Source organism: Dermacentor albipictus, chromosome 1, assembly GCF_038994185.2.
Source record: "Dermacentor albipictus isolate Rhodes 1998 colony chromosome 1, USDA_Dalb.pri_finalv2, whole genome shotgun sequence".
Lineage (NCBI taxonomy): Eukaryota > Metazoa > Arthropoda > Arachnida > Ixodida > Ixodidae > Dermacentor > Dermacentor albipictus.
This window is the reverse complement of record NC_091821.1, coordinates 148,650,421-148,665,313: the sequence shown is the minus strand read 5'-3', so window position 1 is coordinate 148,665,313 and position 14,893 is coordinate 148,650,421. Positions and strand designations below refer to the sequence as shown.

The window sequence follows — 14,893 nt, the reverse complement described above, 5'->3', positions numbered from 1 at the left end:
AAAGTTTCATGAATAGCGATTAACTGCAATAGAATCTCATTAATTTGGGCTCTAAGGGGGTCTGGTAATTTATTCAAATAAAACGTAGTTTGAACTAAGCAAAGTCTCTTTAAATATAGCGCCATATCAATCGTGCAAAACCAAAACTGTCACTGGGCTTGCATTGAAAAAGCCTTATCCCATTTTTATTTTGTCAGTCTTATTAGTCTTAAGTATAAGCACACTCACTATTGTGATCAAGCACACCCTGGGGGCTCGCTCCTTCCTGCGTCTTTTAAGCCTGTTGGGAAAAGAGGGTGCATGCCACTCTGCTTCCTCCTGTTCGTTCTTGACTGCCTCTTTCCTCGTCATTTTTACCGCACAGGCAAAACGTCGACCCTTCGTCTTTAGTTCAGGTTTGTCAAAAAGTGGTCTAAAGGAGTGAGAAATTTTGTTCTAAATAACTGTCACATGGTTTCTGGAATTGGAGTTCGCTTGAGTTTTTCTCTGTTCAAATACATAAGACATTGCTGGGGCCAGCAGAGTAGTTTGAATTACCCATCAATTTGAATGAAGAAATTTCAAATTACAGGATTTCACTGTACAGTGGACATTCTTTAAACGGAACCTTAATGGACCAAGGAAATTGGTTCTGTTTATCAGGAGTTCCATTTACTGAGAGACAAAGCTGAATACAATTCCATGAATACAAACCCAACCAACCACGAGGATGGTGTTCTGTTTAAGAGGCAGTTCCATTTAAATGATTTCTGTTTATCGAGATTTCACTCTATTTAATACCATCACACAGCTATTGAAAACAGTCAGTTACAGTGCTCATGGAATGAAATAGGACACGGAGCATTTAGTAGAACCCTACATATATGCAAATTACGCGAGAGCACCATGTCATGTGGCTAGGAATTTGGTCACCAAAGGTGACGAGGACTCCGACGTAAGTGTATCCGCAAGAATTACGTCGATGTGAGACGAACTGCAGCCGGTTGAAATGAAAGTATGCACATTACTTAGCCCTAAATTGACGTGTTTCATTCCATGAGCACTGTACATGTTGCAATGCCAGGCTGCAGTATCCAGGTGGTCAGCTGCAGGTCCTTGGATGCTGAAATGCTGATTGGAAGTGCAGCATACGTACATTACAAACATGCACACCTCTTGATGTCATCAGCTGTTTCGTTGAATGCTGCCCAACAGCCATTCAAGATAACTACTTTTGCCACGTTGCATCCATGTGCGATGTCATTAGAGCATATGAGCAAACTTTTTAATTGCGAGAAGTGGGCTCCAAATGTTTCTTGTTACCTGGTATGTATTCACCATTGTGGGTAAAAGTAAATCACTGAACTAGACGTGATTGCCAAACTGAAGTGCAGCAGACGAAGGCGCACAAACACCCCAGGCCAGCACCCCCTTCGTCGGTAAACTTCCAGTGTGTGTATAAATTAGTACCAAACAATACCTGCTGCTTAATGTCATGTCTAAAAACATTTGTTGCGATTGATTATGATTTGTGAGAAAAGTAAGGCTTCCTGAACGACTCAGCGTGCTCTAGTCCACTGTGGATATGATGAAAGATACATTTTTGCTTCAATTTCTTGTTTTAGCATGCACAAATATTTGTCGATGACATGAAATATTTGAAATCTATTAAAAATATATTTGAATTTTTAATTGCAACTATTCCATTTGCTATTCACTTTTTTAATATTTGTACACCCATAATATTTTGAGTAAACTTCATCAATATCTTTGTATGCATGATGCAGATCATTCTAACTTTGGCAATATAGCAAGTGCCTGACCGCAGCATCCCTACTGAATAAAGCCTGGGAATTTTTTAATAAACAGTGAGCATGTTGAATAGTATTGAATGTAGAATAGCATTGAGTTGACCAAATTTTACTATTTCTTTGCCTCATCTGCAGTATTTTTCAAATTCTGAGGTTAGCAGGTCTGTAAGCACTTATCTGTCATAGTTTTGTTATTGCTTCATGCACCATGGCAAATTAATATACATATTTGCCCTCTTGGCCAGGTCAAAGACACCCAAGGGTCGCAGAAGTAGATCCAGAGGTCGTAATCGGAGGTCCTTTTCGAACTGTTCCTCAAGGTCATTTTCATCCCGGTAAGGTCTTCCTACTGCTTCTTCATCTATAGCACCTTTTTGATATCCGTGCACACTGTTTATCTTGCTTATATGTAACCTTCAGGTCATCAAGGTCATCCTACAGTTATTCCCGCAGCTCTTCTTCTCGAAGCTCATACTCCAGTTACGACAGGTATGTTTATGACTATGTTCTGTCTATAGTGGAAGGGTTGAGAGATTTGTACATTGGATAAATTTATGGCTACTTTAATATCAGCAGCGGCAGCAGGTGTGTGTGTCGTCTTGCAAGATGCAAGTGTACTGGCTGCAGTAGTACCAAGAGGCATTGCATGCGCAACAAGTGTTTTGTTTATCTACTCACTAAATAAGCATAAATTTTTTTTTTCAGAAATATTTAATTTATATATCAGGAGTGCATTCATTACATTAAGTGAAATTTCTGGTGAACATTTCAAAATCGCAAAGGTAGAAAGAGCAACGTGATAAGCCAGACTAATGTACACCTATGCTGCCGTGATCACTGCAAGGATTGAAAACATGAGACGAGAGGTGCATGATGTCTGACCCTTTGGTAAAGGGAAATGAAAAGCAGCCAGAATGGCTTGGGACGATGCATTAGGGTGCCTCAATGCACACTTACACTTGCTTTAAGGCAACCTTTAAAAAGCCAAATTGAGCTCCACTGCACCTTTATCATATAATTTATGTGCGATGTGATTGGAATAGTGTTTTGTCATGCACACACAAACTTCCAAACTAACTGCATAGCATCAGCCAGTAGAATTACTTGTACAGTAGAGTCATTAATTCGACTCCAGTTAATTCGATTTTTTTTTGGTTGATTCGATCCCGTCCAATGTCCTGGGCAGTGCCCATGCATTTCTATGCGCCCAACTTTTCGTTATTTCTGCCCTAAAATTGGCACATCATGATTATTTTTTCACAATGAGTTGTGATGACAGATCACCCATTGTGATGTAGCCAGCGAATTTCATGCCAGCGTGCAGGGTGCAAATTGTTCTTCATCCTCGATGCCTTTCATTGTGCATTGCACATACCTTGTACAGTTGAACTCTGTTGATACGTTTTTATTGGGACCGGGGGAGGGGGAGGGGGACGTACTAGCTGGGAAAACATAACCTTGAGGAAGAGCGCACATCGCCACAGTACGTCAGAAGCAGTCCACGTGGCTGCTTGTGCAGTTATTAGATGTCTCGGTGCTCATAGTGTGACGAGGAATGGCTTGTGCGCACATGTATAATAAAGGGACACGTATGGTGTTCTGTGACAGTGGCCCCTACCACAATATTTTGTGTACGCTTCCATCACATTACACGGTTCTATTGTGCCCAAGCTGACTAAAGAGAACAGGCAATTGTGAAATTCAAAAAGACTCCAAAATGCAAAAGGCCCTAAGTAAATGTAGCCCTGTGCTTGTTAGAATTGGCCCAGTGTTGGCAGTTCCCCGCATGTTTTAATTGGTGCACACTTTTTCAGATGCTTCACAAACTACTCTGTGCGTGCTTTCCCTCAATGTTTGTGCAGCGCCTGGTTTGTGCAACTTTGCCCATTTCTTACAAAGTTCAATTGCCTGTTGCAATGAATTGGTAACTTGTAACGAATGAGTAGCTTGTTGCAACGAATTGGTATCTTCTTGCAAAAAAGTGGTAGTTGTGGCAGCAAATTCCTTGCTTGTTGCAACAAATTTGTCGCTTATTGCAACATGCGAGAGTCATTTTCTCCCTGCACCGTTATATCTACATGGCGGCCACTTTCAAATGCTACGTAAGATGCGAGAACGTTATAGAATGGCGCTGTATCAAATAGGGACATAATACATAGGAGTCAATGGGATTTAGGTCGGGACCACGAAAACACGATGTAGCAGCCGGAAAAATGCAACAGCGAGGAATGTATCAGTGGGGTTCCGTTGCACTGTATCAAAACGAAACTACTACTCAGCACATTCGCTGAAGGCAAAAGTGGGGTTACTGTCGACACAATCATATATGGCAACCACGCCGTTCTGAAGGCACTCAGCCAATGCAGTGCCGTGCATGTCAATAAACACAGGAATATGAAGGCATGAAGTTTTCCTGGCCCCTGATGACTATGGTGATACGGACTGTGCCGTTTTGTTTCGGTTAGCCACTAGAACCTATTTTCCTCTTTTACATCACTCTGTTAACTCCAAAGTTAGTCCAAATTAACCCTTTATATACGAGTGTGGCCTGCAGGCAACATACCCTGTTTTTTTGTTTTGTTTTTTTTCTGAGTTTTGGTATTGAGTCCAAAGTTTAAGGCTAAATGTCTTCATCCAATACTGAATGACGAGCAGCAAGTGTCATTTATAGGTTTAGAGCAAGAACAGAGAATCGAGAGGAAGTTTGGCATACAGCTCGCTTCTTTTAAAAGCACAGTCAGTGGAGACAGACCAACGCAAGATCTCCAGTGTAGTGGTGCCCCACACATGATGTAAAGCAAATGAAATGTACACCTATGGTTCACATATGACGATAGCTGTCTGGAAAAATTTCAAACGAAGCCATAGGTGGCTTGGGGTGGATCCCACGTCCAGTTTTCTACTTCGTGTTTATACGAAATGCTGCAAAAGGTTTTGCAAAATCTTTTTTTTTTTCATTTATTATGCCTATTCTATATGTGTTTGGCACCCTAATGTACGAGGGCGAATCGGGAAGACTTTGCCCCTATATTTTATTAGCCAAAATAAGGTACACACAGGTAATTACAAATATACTTACTATTTTACGTACCTTTCACTATTTTTCCACATACATAGTCCCCACACCGGTTCATGTTTGTCCCACTGCAGCGCTAAATTTCAGATGCCTCTGTGCCGTGTTGTCAGTCAGCGACGCACGCGGCCTCACCGAACGCTCATTGTCATGCAAGCCTTCATTGCCTTTTGCAAACTCACAACACCACCACCTCACACTTCTCAAAGTGAGACACCTTTCCCCATAGATGGACTGCATTTCCCTGTTGATTTCGGTGGGTGTTCGTCCTTTGCTCCATAGAAAATTAATCACACTTCATTGCTCGTACGCTGTGGACATGTGAAGCACAACTAGCGTCTTCTAAAGCTGACTGCAGTGCTGTGCTGTGGAGCTATTGGTCAATAAGGTCTGGCCGGTCCAAGGAAGGTCCACCCCTAAAAATGGATATGTTGACTTCACATTTACAGCCTTAATTTGACTAAAAGAAATAGCGGCAAAGACTTTCTGATTTGCTCTCGTAGAAACTTTTTTTTTTTTTTCAAGTATGTGCTTTCCACCACCGTTCCACCACCACCGTTCCGGGCTGCCCCGGAACGGTGGTGGTCCCGAGTTCGAGTCCCGGACCAGGACGAATTTTTCTTCAACTCTGAGGCTTTTCTTTCGAGGAACCTGTATGGGTTTCCTTTGTAGCAATTTCTACGAACGAGGGGATGTCTGATTTTCCCTTTATTTATCACTTCTCTCCATCTTGCAGGTTTCCGCAGAACTACTACGTCGTATACCATCTTTGCACATTTCTAAAGCACATCTTTTTTTTTTAATGAAAAGTGCGCACAAATTTGCATGTACGTTACAATCGTGACTAATTCCTTAAAATCAAAAACGAAACCGATTCTCACTAAAAAATAAAGCTCAATCCAAGACAACTAGCCACCCTCCCATGGCACGCACATTGTTTTCTTTATGCCTTGGTTTCCGCTTGCCATTTTCCATTTTGCTGTACATGTTGCATTTCTAATGCATTAGATAGAACTGAAGATGAATTTCTGGTTGGTAGGCAGCTAAAAGGAGGGGCCGTCGGACTCTGATAGTGACTCGCCACTACGATTCAGCTGTGTGCATGTCTGTGTGCTTTTGTACGCTCCGTAAAATTGTTTCAACACAGTACGTGTCGGCTCGGGTTTCGTTACTTGATGTGTGCAGTGGAATCTGCTCCAACTTATTATTTTTTTTAGATATTTAGGTGTTAATATAACTGCTCGTTACAATCAGGGACGCGGTAGAATCGTGCAAATAAGGTACTTGACTCGGATTTGCCATGGCTGTTGCTTTTTGGGATATCACACTGACGTGCAAAGCTGAAGAAAAGGCTTTTGCTTAGAGCTTTTCCTGCTACTGACGTAAGCTGCAAACTTTCCCAAAAATTTCGTTTATTCTTAATTGCCTCTTGGTATGTGTATTACACACACACTGTGAAAAAAAATATTCTGAAAAACACTTGTTTCTTCTGATGTTTCTTTAGAAAAGAAGAAGAAAATAAACTTTATTAAGAAGAATGGTTTTGAAATTTTTACTGTGGAAGTCGTGGAAAACCTAGAAAGATAGGGAAGTTCTGAAAAGAGGACTTGCTAGACACCCTCCACATCATTGAAACCTAATGTGGCGGTCTCATGGTACAAAGTACCACTCATGCATGCGTACACATGCATTATGATCTTGCTGCCGAAATCGGTCCGTTCAGCACTTGATGGGATAACAGAGGGGGAGGGCCCCCATGCATTTCCAAGAGAAGTGCAGAATTGGAAGGGCCATTTTGGCAGCTTTCAGCAACACGATCATTATATGGCCTTCAACCACTGCACTAAGCTGGCAGGAGTACATTTGAGTTGTTTGTGTGACGCTTTCCCAAGAAACTGTGGGGTGAAGCATATTGCTTAATCTAAGTGATGTGGGCATTTATTACGTTCATAGTATTCATCTGAGCAGATTGGGTGAGGGAGCAAATGTGAGTTAATGACATCTTAGTTGAAATCAAGAAAAGGAAATGGGCATGGGCAGGACATGTAATGAGGAGGGAAGATAACCGATGGTCATTAAGGGTTACGGACTGGATTTCAAGGGAAGGGAAGCGTAGCAGGGGGCGGCAGAAAGTTAGGTGGGTGGATGAGATTAAGAAGTTTCCAGGGACAACACGGCCGCAATTAGTACATGACCGGGGTAGTTGGCGAAGTATTGGAGAGGCCTTTGCCCTGCAGTGGGCGTAACCAGGCTGATGATGATGATGATGATTATTCATCTGTATGTTATCATCGTCCTATGTCTATCGATCCTCATCTTCAGTTCCATGTGATTATCGTCATCGGGTGTGTGCCTTTGCTGGTTCGATGCCGAGTGTGGTCCTAATCGATGATATCCTGTGCCATATTCATTTAGCTGTGTTGTCCCCGTGCGCTCTACAACTTATTTTAGGGAGGGTGGGATTTTCTTTCTTCTGCTTCCGCAGCCATTTGTAGTGGGTAACGCATTGTGCATCTTTTACGAACACCAACTACTTGCTTGAGGAAGAAACTTGCATGCCATTGCGTTTTACCGCTGCGGAGCTCCCGGTCAGCACTGAATTGTTGCCATTCTGTCCAACGATATTGACCATGGTGACGTCTTGGTCTTGCCCTCTTCCTGTTGCCTTCACCAAGGCATCGCTTTTGTACCAGGTGTGGTTCAATTTCGCAATGGCTCTGCGCTCGTCACCACCAGGAACGCAACATCGGAGAAAATTCTCCTTTTACTATGCACCACAGTGGCTTGCACGGCCAACCCAGGGCCTGTGTGCATTGTGCCCCTTAAATCTATGTCCTCCAAAGACCCTTCTTCTTGTGCTACTACTTATCTCTCTGCCCTTACTGCAGCCATCAGCTGTGACTTGCCACCTTCACGGATGCAGCAGTTGCTTGCTTTGTTGAACAAACATGCAAACCACAAACCACAAATGCAGCGCATCGCATTCACACAGACGACGCATCTGTAGTGCGCTGACGCTGCACCACATGTCTCTAGACGAGCAGAAAATCATGGAAGAAAATGTCGCAGACGTGCTACAACAGAAGGTCATCCAACCCTCAGCTAACCCTTGGTCATCTCCTGTTGTTTTGGTAGGGAAAAAAAAAGACGGTTCGGTGAGATTTTGCGTCGATTACCAGGCCCTCAATAAGATCACTCGAAAGGACCTATATCCTATGCCACGCATTGATGATGCCCTTGATTTGCTACAAGGCGCAGAATACTTTTCAAGCCTCGATCTGCATTCTGGCTCTTGGCAAATTCCAATGCACGAAGATGATAAAGAAAAAAAACTCGGTGCCCTTCCACTCTGTGATGAAGGATGACCAGCGAAGCTGCGTATGTGGGCCCCTTAATGGCAAACTGCGCCTCCACCACGGTTGGCCCGGCATTGCACCATCTTCGGGATCGGCTCACGTATGGAGAATGCTTAACGCCTGCTTCACCTCTGCCACGGGTCGGCCCGGCATCGTACTATCTTTGGGATCGACCCACGTATGGGGAATGCTTAACACCTGCTTCACCTCTGCCACGGGTCGGCCCGGCATTGCACTGTCTTCAGGATTGGCCCACGTATGGGGAGTGCTTAACACCTGCTTCACCTCTGCCACGGGTCGGCCCGGCATTGCACTGTCTTCAGGATTGGCCCACGTATGGGGAGTGCTTAACACCTGCTTCACCTTTGCCACGGATTGGCCCGGCATTGCACTATCTTCGGGATCGGCCCACGTGTGGCGAATGCTTAACGCCTGCTTCATCTCCGCCATGGGTCAGCCCGGCATTGCACTATCTTCGGGGTCGGCCTACGTATGGGGAGTGCTTAACACCTGCTTCACCTCTATCGCAGGTTGGCCCGGCATTGCGCTATCTTCGGGATCGGCATTCGTATGGGAAATGCTCAATGCCTGCTTCACCTCCGCCACGGGTCAGCCCGGCATTGCACTATCTTCGGCATTGGCCCACGTATGGGGAGGGCTTAATACATGCTTCACCTCCGCCGCAGGTTGGCCCGGCATTTCGCTATCTCCGGGATTGGCCTGCGTATGGGGAGTTTTTTGCTTACAAAGACACAAAAATTTTTTTGGAGGGCAGAGGTATATAGCTTCGCTGTAAAAACAGTGTTTGCTACCCCCGATGGGCTTCACGAATTTAACATCATGCACTTCAGGCTATGCAATGCACCTGCAACTTTTGAGCGCGTGATTGACACCATGCTGTGTGGCCTGAAGTGGAAAACTTGCCTCTGTTACGTGGATGATATTGTCGTATTTTCATCAACATTTCCTCAACACCTGCAATGCTTGGATGAAGTTCTAACATGCCTTGGCGGCGCTGGTCTTCAGCTCAACACGAAGAAATTTCGTTTTACCAGCAGATCTCTTAAGGTCCTAGGGCATGTCATGAGAAAGGATGGCATATGTTCTGACCCTGACAAGATTGCTACGGTCCCTCGCTTCCCTCGCCCAGAAAGGCCTAAAGACTTTGATGCTTCCTTGCTCTCGCTTCTTATTTCCGTCACTTTAAACGGAACTTTTCCTCCATCACTGCGCCACTACACAAGCTACTTGCTTCCGGTGTACCCTTCCTCTGGTCTCAAGAATGTGAAGCAGCCTTTAACCTGTTGAAGGACACCCTCACGTCTGACCCTGTGCTTTGCCGTTTTGATGAGACTGCACCAACTCTCTTGCATACAGACACTAGTGGTTGCTGCATCGGTGCCATTTTTCTACAGTGCGACAGCTCTTTGTGAGAGAAAGTCGTTGCATACGCCAGCCACGTACTCACTGATGCCGACAAAGCTATACGATCACTGAGCAGGAGTGCCAGGCTGTTTGGTCCATACACAAGTTTCGGCCCTATCTGCACAGGCATCATTTTACAATTGTCGTGGACCACCACACCTTATGCTGGCTCTCCACGCTCAAGCACTCGACTGGATGCCTGGGTGACTGGATTCTCTGCCTGCAAGAGTATGACTGACATTATTCATGTCTGGCAAAAAACACCAAGATGCTCATACTCTTTCTCGTTGTCTGTTTCCTGCGCACCCGCTCGACACCTCGGCAGCTGCATCGCAAAGCAGCTCTTCAGATGTCACTTTTACGCCGGTTTTCTCCCTAGCCTCAATAGACCGCCGCACGAAGATCTAACTTTTGCATCTCGCCAATGGGCTGACCCATATTGTCGATGCATGATAAACTATCTCTCTGACACGTCTCGCCCACCTAGCGCGTGCCTTCGACAGCAACTCGCACAATTCAAGCTAGACAATTGCGTGCTGTATCGGCGCATTTACTACCCTGACGGTCAATGCTGGGAGCCTGTTCTACCACGCTCTCTTCGAGCCCATGTCCTTGAAGCATTCCACGATGACATGATGACTGGCCATCTCAGTTTCTATAAAAGCTACGATCGCATTCGACACCGTTACTATTTGCCTGGCCTTTCTGCTAGTGTAGCAAGGTACATTGGTTCTTGTTCTCAGTGTCAGCGTCGCATACTCCCAACCTCTGCTCTTGCCGGTTAATTCCTGCCTTTTCTGTGTCCCACCACACCATTCAGGGTGTTGGTATCGACCTTGATGGGCCCCTCCCTGTTACTCCGGCTTGCAATCGCTGGATAGTGATCGTCATCGACCACCTGATCCGCTATGCTGAGCTGTCGGTGGTCACTGGCTCGGCTTCGGAAGTTGCCAACTTCGTCTTTCAAGCTACCATTCTCCGCCATGGTGCTCCTTGGGTACTGCTGAGCGGCCATGGAAAGGCCTTTCTCCCGCAACTTTTAAACGAAGTTCTGCCTGCCTCTGGTACCAGCCATAAAACAGTTTCAAGCTACCATCCACAGTCTAACGGCTTGACAGAGCAATGTGATCGCCTTATATATTCAACCTGACCACAAAAATTGGGAAAAGCTTCTACCATTCATCACTTTTGCCTACAACACGGCCGTTCTGCACATCACCAGCTACTCGCCATTTTACCTAGTTTATGGACGGTCGCCTACATCTTTTCTCCAGATTTCTTTCTTAGTTCTCCTGGCAACCCATCTACATCGTCTAGCGAAGAATTCGTTTCACGACTCGCTCAGTGTCGCCAGTGGGCTTGCGTAAACACAACGGCCAGACAACAATACCGAAAGATCATTTACGACACATTCCATCGCGTTGTGTCCTTCCGACCTGGTGACGAGGTACTCCCATAGATGCCCCTTTGCACTGCTAGTTTGTGTGATAAGTTCCCACTGCGATTTATTGGGCCATACATAACTATCATCGAGCAGACATCACTCATCGATTATCGCATGACTCCTGTTGTCAGTGCAACAGACCGCCGTTGTCGCAGCACTGAGGTTGTTCACGTCTCATGCATGAAACCCTTCACGCGGCGTTTTTCGACGCCTTGACCTGCGGCCAAGATGGCCGCTTCCATGTGGGGAGGGGAATTAGTGTGGGTGCTTATTACGCACGTCTTCATGTGTATATTATCATCATCCTGCGTTGATCGATCCTCATCTTCAGTTCCATGGGATCATCATCATCATCGGGTGTATGGCTTTGCTGGCTTGATGCTGAGTACTCATGCCAAATAAATGTCGCTCCAGCAGAAATGTCATAGTGATAATTCCTACATTTACCATTGCTTGCTGCGATTCAAAGAAAGAACAGTTTGTTTCATTGCACAGTTACCTTTCTTCATGGTGCAGCCGTTCCAGATCCCGGTCACCTGCTACTGCAGCTGCTGCTGCTGCTGCACCGGCTGGAAGACCGCGTGGCAATCAGCCCCCATCAAGGGGACCACCCATGTATGGCCCTCCAAGGTTGGTCCAACTTCACTCATGCACATCTTCTCACTGTAGTTCCATGTAGCACTGCAAAAGTCAGGAGCATGAAGTGACACTTCTGATTGTACATTGTGACTTTGCATTTAGTAGCTTTACAATAGTTCTTTCTGGGATGAAGAATCAAATGCATTGTGAGGTGGCAATTAGTCCCTTGTCAAATCATTGACTCCAGCCTGAGATGTCCCTTGTTCAATTACTGTTTATTTGGTCATCGAATGGTATCCTTTCTCATGATTTTATTAGTTGGCTGCAACTTCTTTTCCAGTGCTGAGAATTTGAGGTGCGGCGTAGCCATTTTAGGAAATAAGCATTATACTCGCAGACAACTTTCTTTGGCCATGGAGGGAAAGCTACAGGATCGGAGCTTCTGCATATGTGTTACTGCACCAAGTAGTCCGCAAAGGTTTGACAGTGCTTTTCTTTGCTTGGAACAGACGGTGAATCAATGCAGCTTCCATGCACGGCGGTTTCATGTTTGCCCAGACGTGGAAGGGAAAAGTCACAAAATAAGTAAACTTGTACATTCAGTGGTGTGTTTTGTCTTATTTAACTGTTGCTAATAAGGTGTTTCTGTTTTCTCTTCCCCACCTTAAACTAACGTGGATGAAAACATGGGACTCTTTTCAGAAGCGCTCTTACTTGTGCATGCTTCTCCTCCGTAGCTTTACCTTCATAGCCGCCGAAAGTTGTCAGTGAGTATAGTGTGCTGATTAAAATATTTAGACATACATAGTGCATTCATATCAGGAAGTCTGTATAGGCATTCATACGAGCTTTATAACAGGTTAGCTTGAAAGGACAAATTCAGATTTTCACAGGGTGGCTGTTGAACATGGAGTATTATAGGTATTTTGTTTGTGCCTGCAGCCAAGTGCCGGGTAAGCAGGGAGGCGGTGGTGCTAGTGGTGGAACCAGTGGTGGAACCGGGGGTGGCACAAGTGGTGGCACAAGTGGTGGCACAAGTGGTGGCACAAGTGGGGGCACAAGTGGTGGCACAAGTGGTGGCACAAGTGGTGGCACAAGTGGTGCAAGGTCTCCTGTGCTGGACCGCCGAAAACAGTATAATCCCTCACCTCCTCCTAATACAACTCCTCTAAGTCCTCCCCGCAAGTCCCGGAGGAAAGCACCCAGCCCTCCACCAAGGTATTTTATTTACTGTGATAAACCATTTGTTGCTCTATGTCAAGAGTTCCAAATTTATTCGTGGCATTGGGCTGCTTAGAGGGTGCATGGAAAGGTTCCTTTGGATCATGCTGAATTCTTTGTGAGGACAAAGGGTCATGGAAAAGCGCTGTCCAAGGCTAAAGCAGAGGCATGGTTCAATTACTAATAGAATTCATGTGGGCTTTATATGTAATGGAGATGTTTGCCACATTTTTGAGACCTTCTTTACAGCGCAAATGCATGTTTTTGCACATACGTCACATGTTGGCATCAGTTGGGCCATTGGCCTGCATATATTTTGTGATGATGGTGGCTTCTAGCGAAACAAGGAATTCGAAAAAAAAGCTTACAGGAAACATGCGGTACAATGGTGGTGCTGCCACGTGGAGTGAAAGAAAGGTATTTATCATGATTGTTGTTGCAGCCGATGTATAGTGAAGCACAGAACAACCTTACTTTGCAGCTTCATAATGTCACCCACAAATAGCTGCATTGTTGGTTGCTCAAATAATTATTTTAAATGTCCTCGGAACAAGTTTGGTTTATGGGATTCAAACTACCCAAAGAAACAACACTCTTTCGAGTTCACCTTCAATTTGACGGAAAAGGGCACTTGGAAACCAGTATTGTAGAAGGGGGGTCATTCCATGGTCAACTGTACCGACCTTGGCATTCGACCATCTGCAATTTATTCCTAAAAAAATTTGCAATGTTTCAATCACCACTGGAACTACCATGTAGAGCACGAAAGTATGCACCTTAAAAATTGTTGCCAAAAACTGCACTCCATTAATAAAAAATCAACACTTACTTTTCTCAAGAAACAAAAGAGAGGCCTTATACATAAAATTGCATTCAACGATTATTAGCCGTCCCTTCATTCTTGTTTAGTTGCTAAATAATGAAAAATTGGTCTGTTTCGAATTTCTTTTTAAAAAGATGGCTTCATACAAAAACATGAATTTTATACAAGCTAAGTGCCCAGGAGCTGTACATTATATGCTACATGTTTTTAGGCATATATACCGTATTTACTCGCATAATGATCACTTTCGCGTAATGATCACACCCCTGAATTTTGTCGTCAGAATTAAATTTTTTTTCATTCCCCATGTAATGATTGCACCCTGAACTTGTCGCAACGATATGCCGTGTGCCAAGTCTAGCTAATGATGATCGCGCTTACCATCTGTCAAATGCTACGCGAACGACTCTGGAGGACATATCAAGCGGTCTGCACGCACCCAACATTCTTAAGCAGATGCCCCATTTATTCCTTTCATCACTTTCCGCACTTCCATGAAAAAAAAGCTACAACCAAACTTGCCTCGGCTTTATTATTTGTAGGCTTCATAATGGTTTTGGCCAACAACAACAACATAAAAGGCGCCTTTCGATTCCTCTCGTCTGCACTCTTGGGCCCGCAATAAATCACGAGCAGCAACGATAGTGGCCACGTTTACACTGATACGTTAGAAGTGTACCCTATTCATATGCCAATGCTTGTAACGCAGCTAAAATATTTGCCCAACTTCAGCGGAAACGTGCCGTACAGTGAAATCTCGGTATAACGAACTTCAGGGGACCGCGGGAAAATGTTCGTTATTCTGAAAGATCGTTATAGTCAAAGCCCAAAAATTAGCCATAACAATAGCATTTCAGTAACGCAAACGTCCTACCTTTGAAATGGTACCTCTTTGAACTCATTTTTCACACAATGCACACGTGATCGTCAGACACGGCACATTTATTTGAAATAGTCCGTGATCGTCTTCTGACGGGTGCAGCACAGACTCTGCAGCACGAACGATTCCAGACCGTCCGCATTCTTATGCACGCCTTCGGTCGCTGTGCCGCTTTTGGCTATAAATATGCGGAGTTTTCGCAAGCAGTCCAATGCATCTGTGGCCGACACGGACTCATTGCGGTCTTCGGGTGCTGCCGTAACGTCATCTTCCGTGTCGTCGCTGCATTCCTCATCTTGAGT

General features: G+C 44.9%; 1 protein-coding gene across 19 annotated transcripts in view; it reads left to right on the top strand.

The window, feature by feature from the left end:
* LOC135903005 (zinc finger CCCH domain-containing protein 18-like) overlaps positions 1 to 14,893 on the top strand; it is a 221,885-nt gene that overhangs the window by 119,280 nt on the left and 87,712 nt on the right. For all 19 annotated transcript variants that reach the window (XM_065433352.1, XM_065433347.1, XM_065433357.2 and 16 more), the window contains 4 exons: positions 2,036 to 2,125; positions 2,211 to 2,279; positions 11,605 to 11,718; positions 12,610 to 12,885. In XM_065433352.1, coding sequence (XP_065289424.1) covers positions 2,036 to 2,125; positions 2,211 to 2,279; positions 11,605 to 11,718; positions 12,610 to 12,885 — 549 coding nt within the window. The remainder of the gene's footprint in view (positions 1 to 2,035; positions 2,126 to 2,210; positions 2,280 to 11,604; positions 11,719 to 12,609; positions 12,886 to 14,893) is intronic.